Source organism: Symphodus melops, assembly GCF_947650265.1.
Source record: "Symphodus melops genome assembly, chromosome: 3".
NCBI lineage: Eukaryota > Metazoa > Chordata > Actinopteri > Labriformes > Labridae > Symphodus > Symphodus melops.
Window position 1 is genome coordinate 16,702,709 of NC_136693.1, and position 26,093 is coordinate 16,728,801.

Sequence of the window (26,093 nt, forward strand, 5' to 3'; positions counted from 1 at the left end):
AATATGTAAGTTGGGGATTAACAACTTCATTTTTCCCTTACTGCATGCAATCATTTCTTCAAAACAGAAACAAATACCTAACAACTATAAATAAAAATGGTAGAACTACTTTTATGAATTGGTTTGGCTGGTCTGAATTCATTAAGAAATTGAAAATGGAAACGTCACATATTTGATTTTGGCAACTTTAGTGGAGATAGCCACAACATAAAATTACATGCATAAAAAAAAGGTTTGTTGAATATTTTTTCTTTTTTAAATCGACAGCTATCGTGTGCTTTTGTGGTGGTGTGCATGTCTGTGAATGTGCATTCCTGCAGCCATGTGCCCTGTTTCGTGTATTGCTATACATTACTATAGGGACCTGTGGGAGATGTAATGAGGGGAGAACATGGTCTGTGCAACTTTGTGTGAGCCCATGATAGCCTGCAAGGGTCAAGGGATTACAGACATGTCTTGTTAAATTAGGGTGTTGTGGATGAGTGCTGTGACTGAGTTAGGGACTCAGCTGTTTGACTGGAAACAGGTCTGTCATGGCGATGAGATACATACAAACATGCAGAAACATATCACTGCTAGTGATACCTTCCTCTACCTGTTTCCAGTTGTTTAACCACTGTAAAGCTCATTGACAGTACCATCAGATTCTAAATAGATAAACATATATGATGCACCTATTCCTGTCTTTGATTTCTAGCTAGGTCAACCTTCGCTCCATATGAGTATTATGTAATCTACAAAATACCAGCAATGTGACCTAAACTGTGTCTTTAAATAATGTGCTGTTTATTCTAGAAGGTTAATTGAGGCAAACATAAACAAATGGCTGTCAAAGGCTTTCTCACATCTTGCTGTGCGTGGAGAAACTGTAAGAAAGTATTTTCCTCAGAGTTATAGATGCAGGACGGAAGAATGGTAATAGTTTTTTGCAGGATATGCTGTGAAGAGTACGCTGCTTGAGGCTTACTGACTTAGAGTACTGAGTCACATATCCAGATTGCCGTAATACAATTTGTCATTATTTGCTCTGCATCTTGCTAAAGGACACTTTTGCTTGAGAATTGGTTGCTGAAGAAAACATCTTACAAATATTTTGATCCAATGAATCGATTTATATATGGAACAGTCTCTCTGCCTTCAGTGCATCTACGATGGCAAATCTACCTCATATCATGAAGTGTACATACATTCAAAGCTTCTCACTTAGCACTTTGATCAAAGAGGAAATATGTCTAGAGTGATAGTATAGCAGTTGCAGATAAAGTAATGTAAAATAAAACTGACAAAAAAAAACCCTACATTTAATTTGTTTAATATTTGTGCACTCCATTAGTAGCTCTCTGAATAAAAAGTATAATTTAGGGACCTCTTTTTTTAGTATTGCTCAAAATTAAATGTTCTGAGTGCTTCACAGTTTAATACAGGTAGATTGAATGTTTTTTTTTTTTTTTTATATACGGATAAACCCCCTTTTGAATTGTGCTGGGAAAATTTTGCCTTGCATCCAACTGTTCCACTGAAGTTTAAACGTCTTCTCAATAGCACTCATACTTTAACAGTTGCACTCAGTCAGGAAGAAAAACATGTTTTTTACACTTTAGGGGCTTGGAAGACAATGTGGGCTTGATAATACATAGATGAGGACTCTGCAGAGATGTCCTCCAGTTGTTCACAAACTGTTTTGTAGCCATATTGAGATGGAGAGTCATTCTCTGGACCTCTTTGCTTTAAGTTCGCAACCACGTGATACAATATGTGGGAATGGAAGGGCCAAGAGGTGGTGAAATATTACCCCACAGAAAAATAATTTTTGGTTCTAATATCTCTTCGTCATCCCTCATAAAGTTTTGAAAAAAGGAACACAGTTGATAAATAGTTACGATCTAAAAGATACATTTAAGAATCAGCAATATGTGATCCTGTATGACATGGTACAAGAGTCAGCCTGTTGAAGCATGTTTTTGTATGTGCTGAACATTTTTTTTTACACACAAAAAGACTTTATACATGCAGGTAATAGTGCATAGGTTCCTGCTGAAAAAAGAGGATTATTGTGTTGTCCATTAAATTGTTTCTCCAAACACCAATGGATGAATTTGGCATAGTTATATAAAGAAAATCACTGTCCTTTCACAGGAGATAATTTTTCACACCCTCCTAGTTCCTTGATTAACTTATCTTTTAAATATATCTCTATCTATATACAGTATACATGAATAAAAAGGGACCATGTTTAAAATAAACACTTAATATTCTATACTTCTGAGTTACCCAGTAAAGTGTCTTCTAAATCACAGTAAATTTAAGATCTTTGTAAAATGAGATGTTGAAGACAGACAGAAAAGAACGCCACACTTGGAAATAGTTTTTGTGTGTTTTAGTTTGTAGGAGCACAGGAGGGTGTGATTAATCCTCACAAATTGGAGGGAAGTTTAGAGCGGACAGTTTGAGGTTCTAGATCTGATGAGTAGGCAAGAGAGCCTCTCCGTAGATGCAAGGCTGGGGAAGTCCCGGGGGGCCGAGTCTGGTGTGGGTGCCCCGGAGACGTCTGGATTGGAGGAGTCATGTGCCCTGGTACTGAGCTACAGGGTTTGGGCACAAGAGTGGGTGATGAAAAAGGTGAGGGGTAATATCCCGTTTCAACACAGGGGGGAGGAGTATAGTGACCTAATGCAAGGGCCACCTCTTGATGTAAAGATGGGGGTGAGCTTGATAAAAGTTTCAAGTCCTCAGAAAAGCGGCCTAGCGGAGAATCTCTTCCCGTTGTTTGTGGCTGGCCTGGAAGCTGTGAAGGTAGAGAAGACTGTGGCATAAACAGAGAGCTATGGGATCCTGTGGCACTGGAGGGATCGCTGTAGAGGAAAGTCCTACTAGCCACTGGGCTTTGAATGGTGGGACTGGGTGCAATGGGGGTAAGGCAGGGAGAGGCATTTGCTGAACCATACTGAGCCAGGGAGGCTAGGGCAGACCTTTCTAATGACTGCTGGTGAGGCAGAAAGCCAGATGGGAGGCCTGCCAGGCTAAAGTGGCTGAGGGAATATACAGAGCCCTCAGCAGGCTGCTGGATGTGCTGTCCTCTATTTAGGGATGGGGAGCCTTGTGGAGGGGTATTGAAGAGGTTCAAGCCACTTGTAGTCCTTCCCCCTCCAGCAAATTGTTGCAAAGGGGACAACTGTGGGTGCTTGGGTGGTGGCTGGCTATGGAGAAGCTGACCAGGCATAGGGCTAGAAGAGGTGGTAGATATGGGACTATGACAATGGGAGGAATTATTAAGTCCAGATGTAATTCCACTAGAAGACACTCCAGCTGGACAAGCTGCAGACCCTCCTATATGGCTCCCTACTGCCCCTCCTCCTGCTCTGCCAACATGTCCTCCAATCATCCCTACCCCTTGTCCACTTGAACCTCCTCCTATATGGCTAGAGGTTGATCCAACAAAAGCCCTTCCTAAAGATGTTCCAGAATTCCCTACTATTGAATCACTAGAGGTTCCTACAAGAGATCCTCCAGAGGCTCCTCCTGTCAGTACTCCTGAAACCACGCCTATTGATCCAACAGAAGCCCTCCCTAAAGACCCCCCAATTGTTGTCACCACCAGTGATTCCCCAGAAGCCCCTCCCACTGATCCATGGGAAGCTCTTTTTAATGATCCCTTATAAGTCCCTGTCATTGATCTTCTGGTCACATCTCCTTTTTGCCCTGAGGTAATGTTCCCCACCGATACCCCTGATGCCCCACTTACTAACCTGCCACAAGCAGCAACAACAGATCCTTCGGATGCTACTCCTGTTGATTCCCCTGAGATCTCACCTACTGAGCCACAAGTAGCTCCTCTCAACCCAAAGTTCACCCCAGGGGTCACTTCTGTTGTTCCAGTTGTGAATTCCTCTCCAACCCCAGCAACATCTCCTCCAGTGGCTCCTTCTACAGACCCCCTGGCTGCTCCACCTGAAGACCACCCTGATGCCCCACCACAGGCTGCAATTGCTCCCCCACCTATTCCTGAACCTGTGCTTCCACTTATAGATGCTTGGTGGAAGATGTTTGAAAGAGGTGGGGTGCTGGATCTAAAGGGCTGTTGATGCTGTGGTTGTGGGTGTAGCTGGGCCATACTGGATGAGGGTGAACCAGAAGAAGAGTATTGTCCAGAGGGAAAGGTCCCTCCTCCACTGGACCCAGAACCAGCCCCACTAGGTCCATGTGTGCCTCTGATACCTGAGGCCTGTTGGCTGGAGCCAGTTGTTCCTGTTCCTGATGTCATATGCTGAGCGCGAAAAGAGGCTAGCAATGGCATGTCCACTCCAGTGCACAGTTTAGAGGGTGTGCTACAGGGAGAGTCCCCAGCAGAGCCAGGTGCTGGAGGAACATACGTGTGAAATTTCTTTAGACGACTGGAAGGATCCTTTAGGGAACCAAGAACAGAAACTGGAGGCCTGAAGAGAGTTGGTGGAAGGTGAGGAAGGTGTGTCAGGGCAATGGCTACTGAGGTCGTGGCCGCTGCTGCCTGGAGAGGGGCCTGTATGAGGGGGGCCCAGATTACAGGAGTAGGGGATGGTGGAGTCTGGGGTGGGGCATTCTGCATGAGGTGGGCGCAGTGGGCCATATCTCTGTCATGCTGCACAATCTGCTGGATGATCTCATTCTCTTGGTAGTTGAGAACACCTGAGCTGAGGTCATGTTGAACCTTGTGTTGCAGAATGGAGTTTTTCTTGCCTGTAAATAAAAATGCACAGCATGAGCATAAGTCGTGTGGAATGTTACAATGTGGTTGTCATAAAACGATGGGAATAACTGACCAAAGAAAATAATGAAAAGTTGTGAATATTAAAAACAGTTGTAAGTGTGGAAAGAAACATATTGTCAGAGTCAGAGTGATGGAGCAGCGGGGAAGGTGCAAGCAGAGGATGAAATAACAACAACAATGAAAGACAGGTAGGCGATAATCACCTAAACACAGAAGTTCATTCACCAGACAGCCTAATGCTGTAGCCTGTCTTTGGGCTACTAGTAACCTCACTCTCTGATACCAAGGGGAAAACACAAATGGTCTGCTAATGGTTGTAAATGCCATTGTAAAAAGAAGCATCTTGAAGATATATGAACATATTGAAAGCATTTTTAAATGTTCTAACATATGGGTTATACGCAGTCTTGTTAAAGAAAAAGGGAGGTAAATAAGAGGTTGTGGATAGCCTAGTAGTTATATCTAATGCCTTATGAACAGTAGCTATAGTCCTTCAGGAGGGTGGCCTGTGTTTGACTGCAGTCCTCAGTACTTTACCACTTTATCACTTACAACTATCTCATCCCCAGTTCTTACTCTATCCACTGTCCTATCCTCAAGAAAAGATAAAATAAAAATAATGCCCAAATTTGGGATTCAGAACACCAGCATTAATTTAAACAATTTCCTAATGCAAATGCCAATGTCTATCCTAGTTTACTTGGCACCTTGACTTTACACCCTAACACATACAATAACGTCCCTGTGAGCTTTGCACAAGGTCATAGAAACAAGTTGGAGGTGCATAACTATGACAGACATACTAACTGCTAACCCAACCACCAAGCTCTGACCGAGGGTCTATTAGTCATCGTTGAATGGCCGCACTAGCAGTGACAGGGTTAATACACATGACTGCCATTTTCAATTTGGAGCTGACAAAAGGCTGTGAAATCCAAAGATATTGTAAATGTAATTAGGTCCAGATCAATCCCTCTATTTTTTTCATGACTGCTGGCAGATTAGTAGAGGTATTGCATTGAGGTATTGTATCTACAGCTTGACCCTAGCAATGCCTGTCCCTTTAACACCTGCACACCTTCAATCAGATTCTGCCAAGTCCATCAAGGCAGTAATTAATTTGTGGATCATTGCCATATGAGTGACTTTATTAGAGAAGAAGCATGTAGACATACTTTAAGCCCAGGAGAAAGGACATCTGCAGAAGGCTGTCTCTCAGAGACATCACTATCAGCCCACCATTTCTTTTCAAAGCACCCATTTTCTACAAAGAGACCCCCTAAAGCGATTCCTCTATCTTCCATTCTAAACATAGCTGAGGATAAAACAGAGCATGCAGAGATGGCTGAGTGATGATACATGCGTGCCTTTCATTGTGAATTTTTCATCTGCACAGGCTGAGCCTGGGAACAGTGATGGCTACGGAGAGAATATCAATTGTATGGGTAAGAGAACTCAAGCAGGGATTTCAATACCACTATCTATATGCATGCATTTATAGCCAGATATCTTTGAAAGTCATTTTGATCAATAAAACTCCATGTGAAGATTTTAGCATCTTTTATCTCAATTGTCTTACACCTTTAACTCTAGCTCAGAAATGTTTGACTTTCAGGGTCAGCGGCCATAGTGTACAAAGGCTTGTTAGTACATAAAGACAGAAAGTAAAACAGGGGTACGTTGATCCTCATATAATCCAGTAATGTTGTTTTGCTTTGATGTGCTGAATTAATTAATTAATGGTTACTGAATAAGGGTTTCATTACAACTAATTTGTCACATCACCTGAGACCTTTATGTCCAGCATATTATAATAGCATATTGTTAAAACTTATAAAAAAGTCCATATTTTCTTACCAATGCGGTCCAATCGGTCCAAGGCCACCGTCTCAAAGGCTCGTCTCATCATAGGATACTCCTCTAGTACCTCATTGAAGTTGTCAACAGACAGCGAGTAGAGACGACAGTATGTGTCCGCTCGGACACTGGCTGTCCTTCTGCCCCGCGTCAGCAAACAAATTTCTGCAAAAAAACAGAAGAGATTGTTGTTTGTTGGAGTTCAATCTAGCAGCTAACCAGTCTTTGAATTTAGAACTATTCTTAGTTCTTTTTTCTGCTTTTTTCTGCTTTTATTCAAATGATTTTTTTCAGTCTGTTGTTGATTAGTTTTTCCTTTCACCTCTTCTCCTCTGGGCTCTTTCATTTTTTTGCTCTTGATTTCTTGATTGCTGCCTTTATTTTAACCACGCTGTTGCCTTTTTTTCTGCCACTCTTGTTTTCCTTGTCCCTGAATTCTTACCTGTTTACTAAACATAATTTAGTCAATTTGAAGACGGACTAATTGCTACATGTTTGAATCCATAGACTTGTGTTTTAGACCTGCCTTCCTTTGTTTAAGCGTGGTCAATCCAGGATCTTTGCTGTGGTTCAAATTAAAAACAACATTCATCCATATTAACAACAACCATCTCACTCTCACCTACCACCATCCACAATGTGACATAAAACAATTGACATTTTTACAGTTCACTTTGGCTATTCTCATTTACTTTTCAATCTATAACGACCTTCTTTTTCTGTGGTTAAGTTAATATTGTAATCCTATACCAGAAGTTCCTTATTTCATTTCAAAATAAAAGCACGTTTGCATCCAAAAGTACATGTGCACAAGACAGTACACAAGTTAAAAATAACAAAAGAGATCTGAAATTCATAATAATGGAACCTTAAGCCCATGCAATGAAAAATGTGATTAATCACATTTAACTATTGAAATTCAATGATCGGTCTCAAAAAGTCAATAGTGTGACAGTCCTGGTTTGTACACATTCCCTTACATCAATTCTTTCTAGCTCTCATCTCATGTTCTGTGCTCCCAGCCTGCATTCACCATCACTCTCCCTCTTTCTGATAAGCCCATTTCCAGTTAATTCAAACAGATGCTCTGAATTCTCCCAACAAATTCATTTTCCTAAAACCTCCTCTCTCTTAGCCTATCTAAATGAAATGTTCAAATAATCCAACCTATCTCCAGAGATCCATGCAAAGTTTCACTCTCCATCACAACTGTCTATTTTTTTCAGTGGTTTTTCAACCTTTGTTTTACCCCATTAGATAAAAATACTGGTGTTTGTAGTTATTTACCAGCAAACCCACACCTTTAGACACAGGCATGGGAGGACGTCTGCTCTAATCAAACATAAGTACAGAGACTTTGATATTTTTCACATGTGGGTACGATGATGATGCACTGTTACACTTGGTTTTTAAGCCTACATTGTGGGACATCCAAATGCGTCTGGTCAGTTAACAGCAGTGCTCTTACTGGAGCATGCTGCTGTAACAGCTCGGATAAGTAGAACGAAGCCGAACCAAGTCAAGTTTTAAAAACAAGTAATACAATTTTTAGCTGGATCCTTCAGGTAACAGGAAGTCAGTGGTCGTGTTGTTTCTTCCCAATTAAAAGACGTGCAGTGTGTTCTGAACAAGCTGCAAGCGACGATGGGATGACTGATCAACACCAACATAAAGAATTAAAATAATCTAAACGAAATGTAATAAACATGTGGTCTCTCAAATTTATGAAATGGTATATGACAACAAAACTCATAAGGAAATGTGATTTAATACTGCACCATTATATTTTCCACATGGCAGCCAGTAGCACCAGTTGTTATTTAATTACTTTGGACTGTACACGACTTATTATTTCCTGATCAGTAAGCATGTAAATGTACTGAAAATGTACTAAAGGTAAGAAGACGAAGGCAATGCATGATTTGAGAGGACAGGAGGAATATGTATGTCCTCTGAAGCACAAGAGCAACCTAAATGTGTTACTGTTTGTGTGTGCGATGGAAGCAAATGGCCAAGTAAGCAAGAGGCATGTGAGTGTGAGTATAATAATACCATGCTCGTTTGTGTATATACTCTTTTTGCACATGTGTGTGTACAGTAAGTGGGTGCAAGTGGGGCAGCCCTGGCTGTAGCTGTGTTGGGGGTCTATTTCCTGCAGCTCTGTTCCAGTAATCCCCTCTGGAGAGGAGCATCACAGCTCTATATTAAATCCTCTTGTCCCTTGGCTTTCTGGGTGAAGCCAATACTGCCAAGATGAGGCTGTGAGCTGCAGTGAACCCCCTGGCCTCATCTAACTGTGTTTGCAGAAAGTGAGTGAAGCCCAGACACTTAGCACTGCCATCTGAACCACAAATCCATGACAGTGTTTGGGTCTGGTGCAACCCTCTCCAAGCTGGACAATGAGAGATTAGTGGACATCTTTGAGATCCAAATGCAGCTATCCTTAAGCTTCACACATGTCCTGCATATCAGAAAATGATGTATAAGAGCTAATTTAACTGTGGTGTCACAGTTTGTTTACAACAAATTAATTCACCATAAATAAAATATTTTGGGGGGTTTATTTCTGAGAGGAATGGGGAAAAAGCAAATGCAGAAATCTTCCATGAGTTACATAGAGCGCTACACTGTGTTTCCACAACTGATCTGACAAAAACTGATGGCTCCTACTCACCAAATCAAAGCTAACATTAAGAAGAACTTGTTTTGGGGAAATGTATCCTATCCACCCCTCGTAGAATCACCAACTTACAGTGGTGGAGGGATTTCAATTTGATAAATGTGAACCAGTAGCTGTGTGTTGTCAGAGGCACTAGTTGGGTCTCCCAATACAAATCTGTCCCAGACTTTGTGGTTATATCATCTAATCTGAGGCTGTATAATGGACACTTAGGTGAAGATAGAAGCAGAGCTCTCAACTGATCACCAACTGGTGTTTAGTTGGATCACATAGCTGGGAAGGCCGCCAGACGGACCTGGTAAACATAAACATGTAGTGCAGGTGAACCCGGAACATTGTGCATGAGCTATGGGTTGTGATTGAAAGAATAACATTGCAGATACAAGTGGCTGAAATGAGTTTCCTCAGGAGGGGGGCTGGGTTCAGCCTTAAAGATAAAGGAACTCAGCCATTTAGGGGGAGCTCCGAGAAGAGCTGCTATTCATTTGCATAGGAGACGGTTGAGGTGGTATGGACATCTGATTCCAATGCCTCCTGAACCTCCCTTTGGAGATTTTTCAGGTAAGCCTTACTGGGAGGAGACCCAAGGTAGACCCAGAGTTCACTGGAGGGATAATATATCCCATCTCTGGTCTGGTAATGCCTTTGGATTTTTGCTGAGGAGCTGGGACGTCTGGATTGACTTATTTCAGCAAAAAATATACAATAAAGCAATAAGAAACTCACGCAATAATTATTTTTCAAACCTTATCAATAACCATAAAAATAACACCAAAATTCTCTTCTCAACAATAGACAATCTACTCAACCCAGATTTTAACAAACCTCATTTTAATGCCACTAACTCCCTTTGTGAGGAGTTTGCAGACCACTTCATGGGGAAGATAGACACTATCAGATGTAACATTTTATCCTCCCAAAGCAATATGGTTTTAAACACATCTGAGTGTCTGTCTTCACCGGAGGAAACACTGAACAGTTTTGTCCTGGTTAATGCTGAGACTCTTGATAAAGTTGGGCCCACCACATGTCTTTTAGATCCAATCCCAACCTCATTTTTTAAATTATTTTATGGATCCTTCAGAGAAGAGCTTTTAAACATGATGAATTGCTCTCTTCAGACGGGGGTCTTTCCTAGATTTTAATGATTTTAATAATTTTAGACCAGTATCTAACTTACCATTTTTAAGCAAAATTTTAGAAAAACTTGTTCTTATTCAGTTGAATGATTTTATTAACTCACATAATGTCCTGGAGAAATTTCAGTCTGGTTTTAGGGTAAACCACAGCACCGAGACGGCCCTTTTAAAGATTTTAAATGATTTTAGATTAAATTATGATTCACAGAAGCCGACAGTGTTGGTTCTACTGGATCTGAGCGCCGCCTTCGACACAGTAGATCACACTGTCCTTTTAACCCGCTTGCAGCACATCGGCCTGTCCGGTGCTGTTCACAAATGGTTTACCTCCTATCTCACAGACAGGACATTCATGGTAAGTCTAGATACTTGCTCCTCTAAGGTCCATAAAGTCACATGTGGTGTGCCCCAGGGTTCGATTTTAGGCCCAGTGCTTTTTAACTTGTATATGCTGCCTCTAGGCAGTGTCATCAGGAGACATGGAGTCAGCTTTCACAGCTACGCAGATGATACATAGTTGTACATCTCCATGTCTCCTGATGACACAAGGCCAATGGATGCACTTTTTAACTGCATTTTAGACATCAAATCCTGGATGGCAGATAACTTTCTCCAGTTTAACCAGGGCAAAACTGAAGTTTTAGTCCTCGGTCCTGAGGCTCAGAGAGAGAAACTTTTACCCAAATTACAGGCACTATCTTTTAATCCATCCACACAGGTGAAAAACCTGGGCGTGATTTTAGACTCTGAGCTGACTTTTATTCCACACATTAAGAACACCACCAAAATAGGTTTTTATCATTTAAAGAACATAGCCAGAGTCCGCCCCATTCTCTCTCGGGCCAACACAGTGCATGCACTGCATGCTTTTATCACCAGTCGTATCGACTATTGTAATGCCCTGCTTTCTGGTCTTCCTAAAAAGAATATCTCATGCTTACAACTCTTACAAAATTCAGCAGCTCGTGTCCTGACGAAGACCAGAGGGCAGGCCCACATTACTCCGGTTTTAGAATCACTGCATTGGCTCCCCGTGTCTTTCAGGATCGATTTTAAGGTTCTTTTAATGGTTTTTAAGTGTATTAATGGTCTTGGGCCTTCTTATCTATCAGAATTGCTTTTACCATATGAGCCTTCGCGGTCCCTGCGCTCCTCCGGCAGAGGTCTTTTAGTCATCCCAAAAGTCAGGACACACACCCACGGCGAGGCGTCTTTCAGTTTTTACGGCCCTCGCCTCTGGAACAGCCTGCCGGAGGACCTCAGGGCCGCAGAGAACGCTCATATTTTTAAGAGCAGGCTCAAGACCCACCTTTTTAGTCTAGCTTTTAAATAATATTTATTCATTTTATCTGTTATGATTTTAGCATTTTATGTTTACTTATATCTTACCATTATTTTATTGGTTTTAGCTTTATTCAGCTTATTGTTTGGCCTCATTTTAAAGTTTTATGTATTTTACGTTTCTTGCCAGTGTTTCCTCCGAGGGAGCCCTCTGTGTCGGGAGCGATGGAGGGCTGTGGCTGCCTGGGTGCCATCCTGCGGTGCCTGGGTGGAGGTCAGGGGTCTCGGCCCCGCCTCCCCTGGGCACCCTGTGATGGTGCCCCTGATGGCCGCGGCCGATCTGCTGCTCTCGATGCAGACGGCTCCTCTTTGGCGTTTACTTACCTGGTTCATCCGTACTCAGCCTTCTGTCCATATTATTGATGCTGGTGTGTGTGCATGTGTGTGTGTATGTGTGTAGGTCTGCGTGCGTGTGTTGGAGAGTGGGGTGGCTTGAGAGTATGAGTGTGATACTGTTTGTATGCGTGGGGGGTGGGTGGGAATGATTTTAATGTGATTTTAATGTGATTTTAACGTGTAAAGCACTTTGTGCTACTTTTAAAGTATGAAAATCGCTTTATAAATAAAGATTGATTTGATTTGATTTGATTTCGCCTGTTGCCACCACGACACAACCGCTGATAAGTGAGAAAAATTGGATAGATCCTTTTAGCTATTTATCTATATTACTAAGCTGTAGTTTCCAGTTATGATATCTCTCAATGCTGATTTTGTTTTGTTTACCATCGTACCAGACAGTCATTTTTCTATGAAACCTATAATATTTGTCTTATTTAATTAGTAAGTGTTCAATATCAAATATGGAGTATGTATTCTGGAGACATTTGGCTGATCTGTAAACTAAACAGAAAAAGAGCCCAGTATTCAACTAAAGCTGAGCACTAGAAGTTCTTCATTGGACAGTTCCGCTTTGACAGCTTTTGTGGATGGTGTGTGAGTTGCACTCCATTTATTTATGAATACTCCTCTCCCACTGCTTTTTACATATCCCCTGTGACTCATCGCAATGCTCCCCCAAATCCTGCGTGAAATCCTAGAACAGGCTTAGTTGTTGTATATAGTGTAGCTTGTTTTGTGTAAGGGAGGTGGAGCTTTCTTCTTAAACTGACTCCTGCATCAAAAATCACCCATCCCTGTGTAGCCCTAAATATGAATAAGATGATTAAAAATAACTGAAATGTGGGCTTGTGAGGTAAAATTGGAAGAGCTTGTCATAATACTGTTGTGACACAGGTGACATAGGAGAAGATGGGCGTAACCTCTTGAGGACAACTTGATAAATCTTCCTGTCCAGTCCCCCTGCTGTTTGGGTCTGCTTTGAGTTTATCTGGACAGGCAGTGATCATTCTAAAAGCTGCCTTTCCCTAGTAAGTGCCCCAGATACAAATATGCCTGTTTCTTAAAGGCTCACTGCACCAGAGGATGGTACTTTGCCAGGGCACTGATGTGGCTCATTTTCGCACTTAAGTGACAAAGCATTCATCAAAATTGAATGACACCAATTAAAATTGGATGTAGCTGAGGGAATGCTGGAGCAAGACCTCATGTGCTGTGACCTTGGTAAGAGCACACATGACTGGTCTTTTGTTGGATGGTGCAGCCCACGTGTCCTGAGCTCTTACTGGAGAGATGCTTCCCCAGAGTCCCAGCTTTCAGTTGCAGGAAAAGCTGCATGCCGTGCCAGATGTCAGTGCTGGTGTCTGTGTGTGTTTGCATGTAGACACATGAAAGGGAAAAACATCCATCTCTTGTGTGCAGTACTGTATTCACATGTCATTTGAATACCATGCTCACAGGGTTATGCCTCATCTAAATGTTGTGTAGAAAGTTTTCAATATCTTTAATTTCTCAACATCTGTGCAGAAAACACATCACAATATACAGTAATGAAATATTTAGAATCTATTTATTGAGGGAAATATGTCAACTACAGTAGGTGACAATATACCCCGTTTCAGCTAATTACTATTGGACTATCTTCTGGTTGACCTACTAACAACCTATGCCAAAAAACAGTAATAGTACTTGATATATTCATCTTGTTTCCTTCTATGCATTTATCTAGTGGAAGATCTGATACAAAGCTTGGAATGAGAACTGTGAAGAATTTGCAAAATGCCCAAGTCGGTTTGGAGCCAGTTCAGGTGTATTCATCAAGGACAAATTAACCCCCCTTGTATTATCTAGATGTGTTGGCCCTAGTGTTTAGACTTCAAGAAATCAACTTATTATGATTTGTTGGACAAACACGTTTACATGTATTTTAAAAGTCCAGTTGGACTAATACAATTTTTAAACTTTTTGCATCACATACTGAGTGACGTAACAGGTTAAACTGATAACTGATTAAGGGACAATCACAGCTGTGTTTACATTTTATTTCAAATAACACATGCATTTCAAAATACATTTTTTAAATGTCCACAAAAAAAAAGCACAGCATCTGTATGCATTCGTCTACAAAAGAGGAACCTGAAAACTGCAGTGCATAAGTCTAAGTGAATGCAAATGTTGGCCTTTGAATGTGCTATCAAATAAGTCTAAGTCTCAGAGCGCATATCTTTGCATGTGATTTAGCGTGTGTATGGCTGTACCTGCCTACATCATTGCCTACACTTATGCATGGATGTGAATTACTGAGTATGAGCACGTCCGCATGTTCTGTAGTAAAGTATCTTAGTCCTGTAGCCCGGTCTGGCAAAGCTCACCTGGACTTTGAGTCCTACTGTCACCTCCCATCTCCCTCCCACCATGCTGCCCCCCAGCCCACAGAGCAGACACTCTCTAACCTTTGGAACATCCACAGTGGGCTGCCTGATTCCCAGTGACATACCATGCTCGATCCCTCACAGCATTAACATAGCTGTGCAAACACCTTCCATTTTGCTAGCATGCACCGACAGGGAGGGGAGATTTTGTGTTTTTCAGCTCTGCTTCAGAAGTTGGAGTCCCGTCACATCTCATTGTTTTTTTCTTTACCCCCTGAGCCGAGGCTGCTTGTGTAAGTGAACAACAGTAGGAACGTAAAACAAAATTCAAAAACCAGCGTATTTGTGTGTATTTGTACAGACAAATTAGTGTCATGTTGTTTGTGAACATAGTCGATGACGGTAAAATGTAAATCCAGAATGAAAGCAGGTAGAGTGGATGCCCCCTTGAAAATATTATTTGATAAAGTTATTCTACTTTACTGCATTCATACTCATAAAAGATCCTTGTCTTATTGCATAACACAACAACATGTTCGCATAACACAACATACACTTGAATGCATATGTTGTGTTTTATGCTGTATTGCATCATATTCCCCATCGAGTCCACTAACATCAACACAGAATCAAAGCACAACATTGTATTCTATGTCATAATAAAGCTGTTGTATAATATAGTACTACTCTATATATCATCATATGATCCTACATGCTGACACTGCTGTGGTGCCTCTATCTTCAGAGATGGTGCCCTAGAGTATGCAGGGGTGTTAACGGGTAAAGGACCATGAGGATTACCTGGGCCTTTGCGATTGCCAGATTCTCGCACTGACTCAGTCATTTGGCAGCTCTATAGCACACTCAGTCTGAGTTTAGAGAGACATTTCAAAGGGCAAACAGAGCGAAAAAAAGACTTTACAGGACCACAGCTTAAGAAAGCACCATTCATAGAAAATCAGTCAATCTGAGGAAAAGGCGAAAAAGATGACACGAGAGATTGCAAACTGTGCAGTAAAGTTACTCTTCTCCTACATGTCATAATCTCTCTCTCTGTCTCCCACTCACAGAGCCGCTACAAGCCACTCTCTCTGAGGCAAAGTAAGCTATCTTGGAGGTGCAATCAAAGGCAGCTTTAGATGGCATCTCTGACTGGCATGCAGGGCCTCAACAAGGTCACTTACTCCACTCCAACCAAGAGAGAGCTGCAGTCTGTGCTGGCCACACATCATTTACTGCAGGCTACAAAGGATGGACTCTTAACAAAACAATAACCTGATCTGTCTGGTCTCTGACAGAGCAGTGGAATCGCTGTTCAAATAAGTGTCCCAATACTGCGCTATAAGAAGAGAATGACGCAAGTGGAGGCGGGGTTGGAGGGTGCATGTTTTCTTGCTGAGCCCAGAGCAGCATCCAGAGATCAGGCTTGGCACAGTGATCCATGTGTCCCTTGGCGTTAGCACTGCAGTCACATTACATTTCCCCTCTGTACTGGATTGCTGTGTGCCCAGCCGACGCTGTCGTCCAGGACACGTCGTGTCCACTTTAGACGTTAGGCTCTCTGGCTCGAACTAATCCAACAGCTAACAAACTGGAGCAGACTACTGGGTACATAATTGTGTTAATAATTCAGATTGTCTATGAATGAATGAGTGATGGGGTCCATTAGTGTATGGTTGGTGAGTGTATATGCTCAACCATTTGATGAAAGTACAGCTTGCTGACGTGTTTTTGACCAAAAGAAAGCTTTCAAATGACTGGTCAGCTTCCGCTTTGCTTTAACATCCTCACACATCGAGAACAGAGTAAGAAACTCGGCATTTATGTCGAGCCGATCTACATGTTACTAATGTAATTAATGTACAAGCCAACGCACAATAAAAGCTGCATGAGTAGCTCCCTTCTACTGCCTCCGTCAACGGCTGCTTGAAAGTCAGACGACAGATGACTTTAAATATAGAAATATATACATACAAGTATTTTTTGACTTACTGCTCGCTGCTTGCTGATAGTGACAGTCACACTGAGGCATGTGCCACATACTTGCTGTGCTGATCTTGCACCAATTAATTTCACAAATGACTAACTCATTTTTGGTAACAAACTCCCAGTAGCTCCAGGCTTACCTCAACAGCCCCCACCCCACCCTTACTCCCCCACCATAGGAGGGACAGTGCCAGGAATAGTCACAGGATAATGGAGTCTATAATGCTCAAAAGGAGAAAATAATTACAGATCCAAGGCTTAAGATTAAAGCAAACAGGCCAGTTTCGTTCCAAAACCAGTGTGGGTTATTAGACTCATGTTGGCTCAAAAAAAAAAAAAAAAATTAAGATGCATACCCTCTAATGCATTTAGAGGACATTGTTGTCAAGAATACAACTTCAAGTTGCACAATGTCCAAGCAGTAACACAATCTTACAGTGATACATGTATAAAACACAGGCTTGTAAATTCACAGTCTCCTCTGTTGGAATCTAAACTCTTCCTTTTTGAGGAGGGACCGAAGAAGGGAACATTTTGGATAACATTTTAGACAACATGGCCCTGGAGAGAGCCAGGGCCATGTTGTCTAAAATGCTGATTAGTCTTGGCAAGTGTAGAGATAGATTGCCTGCCATATTTTCATTATTTCTCTAGAATCCCCTGGAGAGAGGGCATGGAGACGGACTTGAGCAGGCAAGGCGTAATTAAACTTCCACAGGCAGGTCATGTGATGTTAAATGCTTTGCCACCATTTCTCATTACTTAACAGTGTAGTCTAAATGATACGCTGTCACTGGACAAATTAATTGGTATTTGGTGAGGACAGTATGGCACCATTGTCTCCTACATGTGTCATAGACTCTGTGGGACCATCAGAGGGGTGCAAATGATCTGACCCTGATTAACAAGATAACTCAAGATAAGTACATAACAAGTCTGGGTTATCGCACAAGTCGTAAGCAATTCTATAGTATGTAATTTTGCAGGTTTTTGATCCTTCCGACCTTTGAATGCATATTTCTACACTAGCTCCACCACAAGTACTGCTTTCTTAATTTGGATTTTTGCCCTACATTTAAAAGACAGCTCATGACGCGAATTAAGGGAAAAGTCCTGCATAAACCATGAAGCAGAATTTTAAGTGAGGTGACAAGAAGTGCAAAACATGAGCACGAACACAAGCTAATATCAGAGCCAGAATAGCATTATCCAAGGGCTGTTGCCTCACAAATCAAAATTCAAACCCTGGCCAAGTCCTTAAAGTGATGAAGAAACACATTATAAATATAAAAAACAGAGCAGATTTTAGCTGCACAGAAAGATGTGTGTGTGTGTGTGTGTGTCTGACCTTGCAGCACCAGCTCGTCTTACCTCCAAAGTAGCAGCCATCTGAAAGCTTGGTCTCTTTACTGCCTTTAGTTAGCACGCTGACCACCCCGTGCTGTATGAAGTACATCTTTTTGCCTATGGTGCCTTCCCTGATGATATAATCTCTGGGCTGGAAAACCTCAAACTTCAGCTTGGTGAGCATTGAGGTTACAAAGTTCGGGTCTGCGTTGGCAAACAGAGGCATTGACGCCACCAGCTTTCGACAGTTAAAATTGATGATTTCCTGCATATGAGCAAAAAAAAAAAAAGAGAGTGCAGTTAGCAAAACAGCAAAAAAGACATGCACCTTTTAGACAAGGATATAATAGTACCATCATAAAAAATGACAGCTGTGCAGGCATTTTTTGAGCTCCTCTCTGTTTTACTTGTTTGAATTTGGTCTTAAGAAACTAAACTGAGAGAAATGTCAAGCCGTCGACAGGCAGGAGGTTCAAACACAGACAGCAACACTCATATCACCTCTCGCAGTGGCTCGTTCAGCTCTCCAAGGATGCTCTCCTCGTCGAACATCTTGCCCTGGTAACGGTGCTCGTAGTAGTCGTGGATTCTCTGCCTCATGTCTGCTGGCAGCTTGTGGAAGGACATGTACTGCTCCACCTGTTTGTACTGCGGGGACACAGAGGCACAGAACAACCACATCAAGGAAAGGGCGACTAGCACTGAATAAAGACACGTCAGGAAACAGAGGGAGATACAGTAACTACAGGTCATGAAGGCTAAGTCAAAGTCAGCTGTATGTTTTATTTTACCAGACGCAGAATTTCTTTAAATCTCACATTTACGGTGCAGAAAGTATATACATGCAAAATAAAACAATGACACAAAAATACAAAAGATAAGTCCAAGAAGATGCGCAATCAAAACATCAAATGTACATGAAATTAAGATACGGCACTGGCAACTTACTAAAAGCAATGCTCGAGTGTATCTTTAAAATCCTTCGTCTTTAAAGTGACAGATTTTGTATGTGTTCCTGATGAGGGGAGGGTGGGAGAAATTATAAAGTCACATCAGTTAAAGTGTGGGTGGTGGAAGTTTAAAGTCCAGATTTGTTGGGGGGGGGGGGGGGGCCAGAGGGAGAGGTGGAGAAAAGTTGAGAGAGTGCAGCCTTCTGAGAGCCTGGTGGATGAAGCTGAAAGCACTTTTCCAGTTTCCGTTCAAAAACAAAATGTAAGCAATTTATGAAGTCCTTAATCTCCGTATCTGGTTTAAACATTAAATATGGTATAACTCCAGTTCAGCTACGTTGAGAAGATGAAGATCAAAGTGCACAGAGAGCACCTCGAGAATAATAACAGGTAGCATGGTCGAATCCTTGACCCTCATTTAAAGAAAGAAACAATGAACCATTCAGAGGGCTACAGTGGAAGTGCCCTTTGATCACCATTTTACACAGCCAACAGATTTTCCTACTCAATTGCAGGGCTGACCTCAGATGTCCCCCTCTTTGTTATCTGGCTGTGATACCCTAGTCACCATTAATCTTAGAGGAGATCTTCAAAAGGCCAAGCTTTCGGAGATGTAGCACAGTTAATAAGGACAGCTGTCTCATGCACGTCAGATTGTTTTTATTTTTTTATCGTGAGAACAGAAAAAGCTGTCTGGTTAACTGAGAATCAGAGGATGTGCAAAAAGATAGAGAGACATACTACAAGAATCTAGTACAATAAAACATGATGGAATGAGTACCTTCGGATTCGGATATGCAAGTAACATCGGCTGTTGGATTTTAATCCTGCTTCATGCAGCTACTTCTTTCACACTATTCTATGGTCGGTCCTTTCCAGTCTTTGCCAAAATTAGATGGATTTTCTGCATTTGACCAAAGCCTTTCAAGTCTCTCACAAACAAAGCAGACAGTCTTTGCATATTGATGAGACTGTGCCAAGTAACCAGCTTGTAATCATGCTTTTATATGCATGTGTTGCTGCACAAAGACAATCACAAGAAAACTACCTCGAAAATATTTAGCACCACTTCTTGTGTTTATTGAACCGTGAACATTTTCATATGGATAAACACGAACAAATTCTCTAACAAGAAATGCTGCAGAAAAGGCAGATTATTTGAATTTTTATTGCCAGAGAGAAACTGTTCATCTGATGTACTCAAAATATGAGTTCACCTCTCCGGAGTGTCAAGTGAAATATTTGACTATTTATATGTGTCTAGGCAGAGTAAAATGACCTGGAAAATTAAATGCTTGCACAAGCATGAATAAGACCCAGAAAGAAGCTTTTAGATATCCAGCTTCTGTATGTCTGTCGGGAGATGGATGAGCTCTGTCATGGGGTAAGGGTTTGAGCCTTTATCCCTGCAATCCCTTTGGCATAAAATTGAGCATTTAATGATCTGATGATGAAAGAATCCTTGCACAGAGGAACTTTCGCTCCTCTATTCAGAAAAGAGAAAGAAATCTCAGGAAAAAAAAAACAATCACAGAGGTCTCCAGCTGTAGTCTCATTGGTTGCAGACGCAAGTGTTGCAGTAAAGACGGCTTTTCAGTGTGTGTGATGTCTGGGTGAAGATGACAGGTGTAACCCACATTCTGCATCTTGTCTAATGTCTTTATGTCTCTCGCATTAGACATGCAACGACAAGTTGTTCTGTTCCAAAGACGTGTATTATCATCTTCTTTAGTGCGTCTCTCATCTTGCCTTTTTTTTTCTCCAAACATTTATATTAAAGAAAACAACACGTCAACATGTAACAGAGCCATTTATTCTCACTTTGAAGCATTAAGTTAAAATGTGATTCATCCAGCATGAAAGGGTATTAGTCAAGTGAACAAAGACGGAGGGTGTTTCTGTGCTTTTATATTGTGATGAGTACGACTGTTCTTCAAAGAAGCTCAGTGGTAGTGTCTCATTTAAAGGCACCTCATACTCACTAATCACTGCTGGGTCTCACGATCCATGGGGGGTGGGGGGGGGGTGGCTCTCATGTTGCTGTGATAACACCCCCTGTGATGGAAAATTATCTTATTGCTGCACAGCTGCATCACCCTGGCACAAGGGATAACCCTGCTCCCATGTAATACTCGGCTAAATCAAATTATTGACACACGCACGCACGCACGCACGCACACACACACACACACACACACACACACACACACACACACACACACACACAATGCTTTAAACATAACGCGGGAGTTCAGGGTTGCTGTAAAAAAACAAATCGTTCATTTTTCTGGAAAACCAAAAATCTATTGAAAAAATATTTATTTAAAAGTCTTTTCTTGTAATCATGGTAACTGTGTGTAGCCAGTTAGCTTACGACAGAACAGGGCACAAGAAGTCTGACTATGTCCAAAAGGAACTTTCATCATCTTCGAGAGACCCCAGCATTTTGTCATTATACTTGTATGTGTGTTTTTTTTTTTTTTAATTACAATTAACAGTTGCATTTTTATTGTTCCGATAATAATAAATGCAAAGTAAACTTATTTTTTTGTGCCTGTCCTGCCAAGGACATGTACTTGAGTAGAATGCATTTGAAATGCAAAAAAAGGTATAGATGAAAAATAACTAACCTCTTTGTCAATGCCATGGGCTTGTGTAACTGCATTAGATATGTAGACTTTTTCATCTTTACTTTAAGTACATTACCTTTACCTACTTCATTCAAAGTACATCAAAGTTGAGACGTTTTATAATATATGAGGTTAAATCAAATAACTTTCATTGCCTTGGCAATATTATACAGTACGCCCTCTGAGCTTTACAGAACTGCATCTGCCTGATATTTTATTTCACAAATCCTTTCCCTCTCGTTCTCACTTTTGATCTTTTTTCCACACAGCCATCCTTTAGTCTATTTCCCACTTGTACTTTTCCTCTTCTTTCTTTCCCCTCTCATTTATCCTGTTTTTCATTTTCCCCCAAATCCCTTCTCTCTCACCCTGCTCTCGCAAGTAGATGCACATTTTTTACCAAACAAAATGAATGAATTATTCATCTTCCAAAAGAGATGTCAGCCACTTAATCATACTTTCTAAACATTTATTTTTCCCCAATGTTTTCTGTCCTTTTCTCTCTTACCTCGGCCCATGTGTATGGATCATATAATAAGGCTAGCTGAGGTCTTTCACCTGCTGTATTTGTGATATATGTGTTGATCGACAGCTCAGTCTTGTGTGAAATAGTCATAACACCTTTGGATTCAGGAGGACTGGCATTAGCCCTTAAAATACTGTATTAGGATTTATACTAGAGTGAGACAGGTGTACACATTAAATGTCTGCCTTCTCATATCTTTCAACTAATTATTCCACTAGCCATGGATAAGTCCTGCTAATTGTGGAAGCACCAATTACATGCTCTACTTGTGTGAAACTGCATCAAGGTTTTAAGCCATGCTGGCAGCGTTTCTCCAGGGAGAATAATGTCAGTCCATCATTTTGATCCAGACTTATCCGAATGACTATTCAAATGGATTGCTGTGGCATTTCACACAGAGGTTCATTGTGCAAAGATAAAAAGCGTCATATTATTGGTGACTCTTTACCCATGATGTGCCCTGCAAAAATAAATACTAAAATAAATCTCATGTTACTTTCTGTAAAGCCGGTCTAGACCATTGTTAATAGCATATCATATTGTATAGAGAGAACAAATTACTTTGAAAAATGAGCAACATCACAGTAATATCGAGGAAAAACGGCTTTTATACTGCAAGAACCTGAACCAGACAGAGACTATTGGTCAACAGCCATGTGCCAGAAACCTTTAGGCGGAAGAGTTGTATAGAGTGAATTAAAAGGAGTGACATGGAGCTCAAAATGACATGTCATCAACAGATGATGCAAAAAAAAAAAAAGAAAATGTGACAAGAAATCTATCGTATATTGACAGTGGTTGCACCTTTGATTTGGTTTGGGTTATTGGCTACACTAACAGAGCGGCTACATCACGGAGCACCTCTGGCACATGTCAACAATAGTTGACTCAACAGTGAAAGTTGTGTGTCAGACAGAGAGGAAAAGGGAATGTAACAGGGTTTAGATTAATGCCATCCGTCAGGTCCCAGCTAATGAGAACGACTCTTACTGTAAGGCACAATCAGTTTAGGTTCTTCAAATAGTTGACAGCTCTGTCCTTGGGTGCATTCATTGGTATGACTGAACACCAACAAGAAAACAAAAACGTTATTTCTATTGCTGGATTAAATTTACATATTTTCATTCTAACTCTTAGTATCAATCAACAGAGAGGGAATATTTTGTATCAATGACAAATACAGTAAATCTGAATGTTTCACTTGCAGTCACATGAATCCATATCTTACACTCATAGATGGAGAGTCACAACCAAAAAAGTAAGAATAAAAAGGTCTCTTGAGCCTCTTCATACTCAAATAATCAGCTTTGGGCCTCTGATTAAGTGTTTATTGCTAAGTGTTGATTAAAGATTTACAGGGGAGGGGCAGTAGCACCTCATAGTCATTTCCTTCTCAAATCATTTGGGATCAGCATGCCATAACATGCTGCTCATATACAAGTCCCTGCAGAGCTTCTCTGTTTTCATCACTAACTATCCAACAACTGAACTTCACTCAGTGATCCCACGCTGAATCAGATCATTTTAATGCTGTTAAATACATGCAAAAAAGTTGTTGTGTCCCCAATATGGACAAAGGTTATTCTCTTTGTGTGATAATGTTTTTTTCTTTATACCAGGGGTTCACAAAGGTTTTACCTCACGACCCCAAGGGTGCCAGAGGGGAGGAGGTTTAATCGTATACAATACTGTACACACAAGCACTAATGGGCCTACCCAAACACTGAGAACACAAAAGAACAACAAACAACAACACAACAGCGTTAAAAACTGCAAAAAATATTTTAGATAGTACTTTATCGTAAGAAAGGCTAGAAGAAGAATAAAGTTATGTCGATACACTTTAGCAGAGTGGACACACACAACCTATTAAGTAGACACACAGGTAGCTGGTGCCACCTACGTGGAGGAAGGAATTCTTTGTGAAAATCAACAGATGCCTAAACGGTTACAGCTCACAATGCCTCAGACTGTGGTGAACAGCGTAACTTCTGGACACAATGACACTGACGCTAAGAGACCCCAAAATATAATTATACTATTGTTAATACTTTTTCTGCACAATTACAGTTAATCAGAGTAAAGTTGTTACAGAGTTGTTAAAGTACAAGAAAGCAAAAAGAGAAACTGAAAAAAGGAACAAATTAGAGTTGGACATTGTTCTTAAAGTGGCTTGTAATAATATTATAATAATGTAATATTAATATTAGTATCCACTGCTCTGACCTTATCAAAGAACAAAGGTTTAAAGCAATGTGAAATCTTTATTTTAAATTAGATTAGATTTAAGGACTTTAAAAAAAGAAAAAACAATCAAATCAACCATCAAAACGAACGTCATTTTTGTCTGCCCCTATAAAGAATGTGAAATGTTCTGAGTCACAACTTGCTTTAATCAAACACATACTGTACTTACCTGGCAGAGAGAACAGAGTTTAGTAAATATATCTCTGCTTTTATTTGGAAACAATTCCAGGACTTGAGTGCTAGCCTTCTGCATCGCTAGCACAAGGAAGTGACTACGTAGCAAAGGCAGCCTTACAGGACATAATGTAAAGCTTTTTTCCAGCCTCTTTTACATTCTGATCTAAGATGGACCCTAATCAATGCAGTCAGGAACATCTGCTCCAAATTGAGTTTCAAACAGGTAGAAAATGCAATACTTCTCCCCTCCTCTGCAGCAGCAGGCTCTGTTTACACACAGCATAACACTGGCATCAGGCGTGTATTTTTAGCAGAGAGAAAATGAATCTAATAAAGCTCTATTACATCTCAGTGGGGGCCACACTCCAACCCCTAGCATTTAGTGTGATTGTTGGGCTCTCCATTTTGTGTAACAGCTAACAGGCTGCCTGATTACTATTTAAGAGCTCATTTGAGTCTGCTTGCTTGCTTCTGACAGCTACGGCATTTATCACATGGTGCACATTATAATAGAATTCTATTCAGAAAAGATTATACTGGGGCTTTCTGATGATAATTTTCACCATCTTTGAAGCCAAAGCCTTATCCCCCTCGCTTCCTATTTACTGTCTCTACACTCTTAAGATTTCTTCACAGACTGATTTATTTTCATCATATTCCCAAAGAGGTATTTCGCTGGTGTGTTATTCTCACTGATACTTTACTGTTACCTGGACATTATCTCTGCATGTCAACGGACAGATGGCTTCTCATCCTTGCAATACAGCCACGTGTTTGAAAGGGACATGCCCTACTTTGAGCGTCAACCATAACAGGGAAACGGACATACTGCTCCATGCTTAAATTCACTTTTACTGTAACCTACAGGCACACTTGGATTTTTGTAACAATTATGTAAAAATCAATGTATCTGAACATAATGCCATCAATTCCTGCAGCTGAATTGCGTTTACACAACACGAGTGTTGTCACAACTCTTCCTACTTTACGGACTGGAGTTTTATGCAAATGATGCCGTTTTGTAGCCTCGATGAAAGCTTTTTTGGAATATCAACATGGGCATATTTGGCTGCCCAACACGAAAAAAACAACAACAACAACAACTCCAAAATGCAAACTACGACCATCCATTTCAACTTGCCAAAAGAAAAGCTACGAGTGGCTTTTTCCGCATTTCCTCATGAGTCGAACTGTCTAATTCTTCATATTTCACAGCCTGTAATCTGCAACATCAGCTATGCATGTGTCGAGTCAGCCCGCCAAATTAAGTATTAAAAGAGAGTCTCCGAACACTGTGATGTTGTTTTGACACAAACAAAGACATTGAGACCAAGATGAAAAAGTGCTGGTAGTTATGTTGACTTTAATACAAAGTTATTTGTTCCTCTTAATTTTCATGACACACTAAAACACAAGAATAGCCCATTTATGTCATCCTGTTTGATATAATTTATTCCAAATACAAACAGCTTCTGTTGAAGCATTAAAGCTTCTCAGCATCCTTGTACTTTGAGAACCCACCCTGAGACTAAGTCTTTGAGTTTAATAACACTCATTAAAGTGCTGTGACATGACTGCACATATTACAACTAACTAATATTTTTCAAAGTGTATACCATGAAAATAAGAGAAACTTTTTCTTCTCTTTAAAAAAGACAGTTTATTTCACATGTCAAAGGAGTTAAGTTAATTTCCTCCTTTATGCAGACTGACTTGATGCCCCATTATTTCTTACTCAGTGTGTTCAATCCTGATTTATTT

At 40.8% G+C, this 26,093-nt stretch overlaps 1 protein-coding gene across 2 annotated transcripts in view; it reads right to left on the minus strand.

Moving 5' to 3' along the window:
- Window positions 1-212: 212 nt before the first annotated feature.
- hcn4 (hyperpolarization activated cyclic nucleotide-gated potassium channel 4) overlaps window positions 213-26,093 on the minus strand; it is a 63,982-nt gene continuing 38,101 nt past the window's right edge. Inside the window, exons 5-9 of one of the 2 annotated variants that reach the window (XM_079340280.1) lie at window positions 18,304-18,450; window positions 17,827-18,067; window positions 6,602-6,766; window positions 3,747-4,713; window positions 213-3,224 (exon numbers count right to left, since the gene is read on the minus strand). In XM_079340280.1, the coding sequence (XP_079196406.1) occupies window positions 2,414-3,224; window positions 3,747-4,713; window positions 6,602-6,766; window positions 17,827-18,067; window positions 18,304-18,450 (2,331 nt within the window). In that variant the 3' untranslated portion in view covers window positions 213-2,413. Of the gene's footprint in view, window positions 4,714-6,601; window positions 6,767-17,826; window positions 18,068-18,303; window positions 18,451-26,093 lie in introns of both variants that reach the window. The other variant, XM_079340279.1, reaches the window with a different exon arrangement.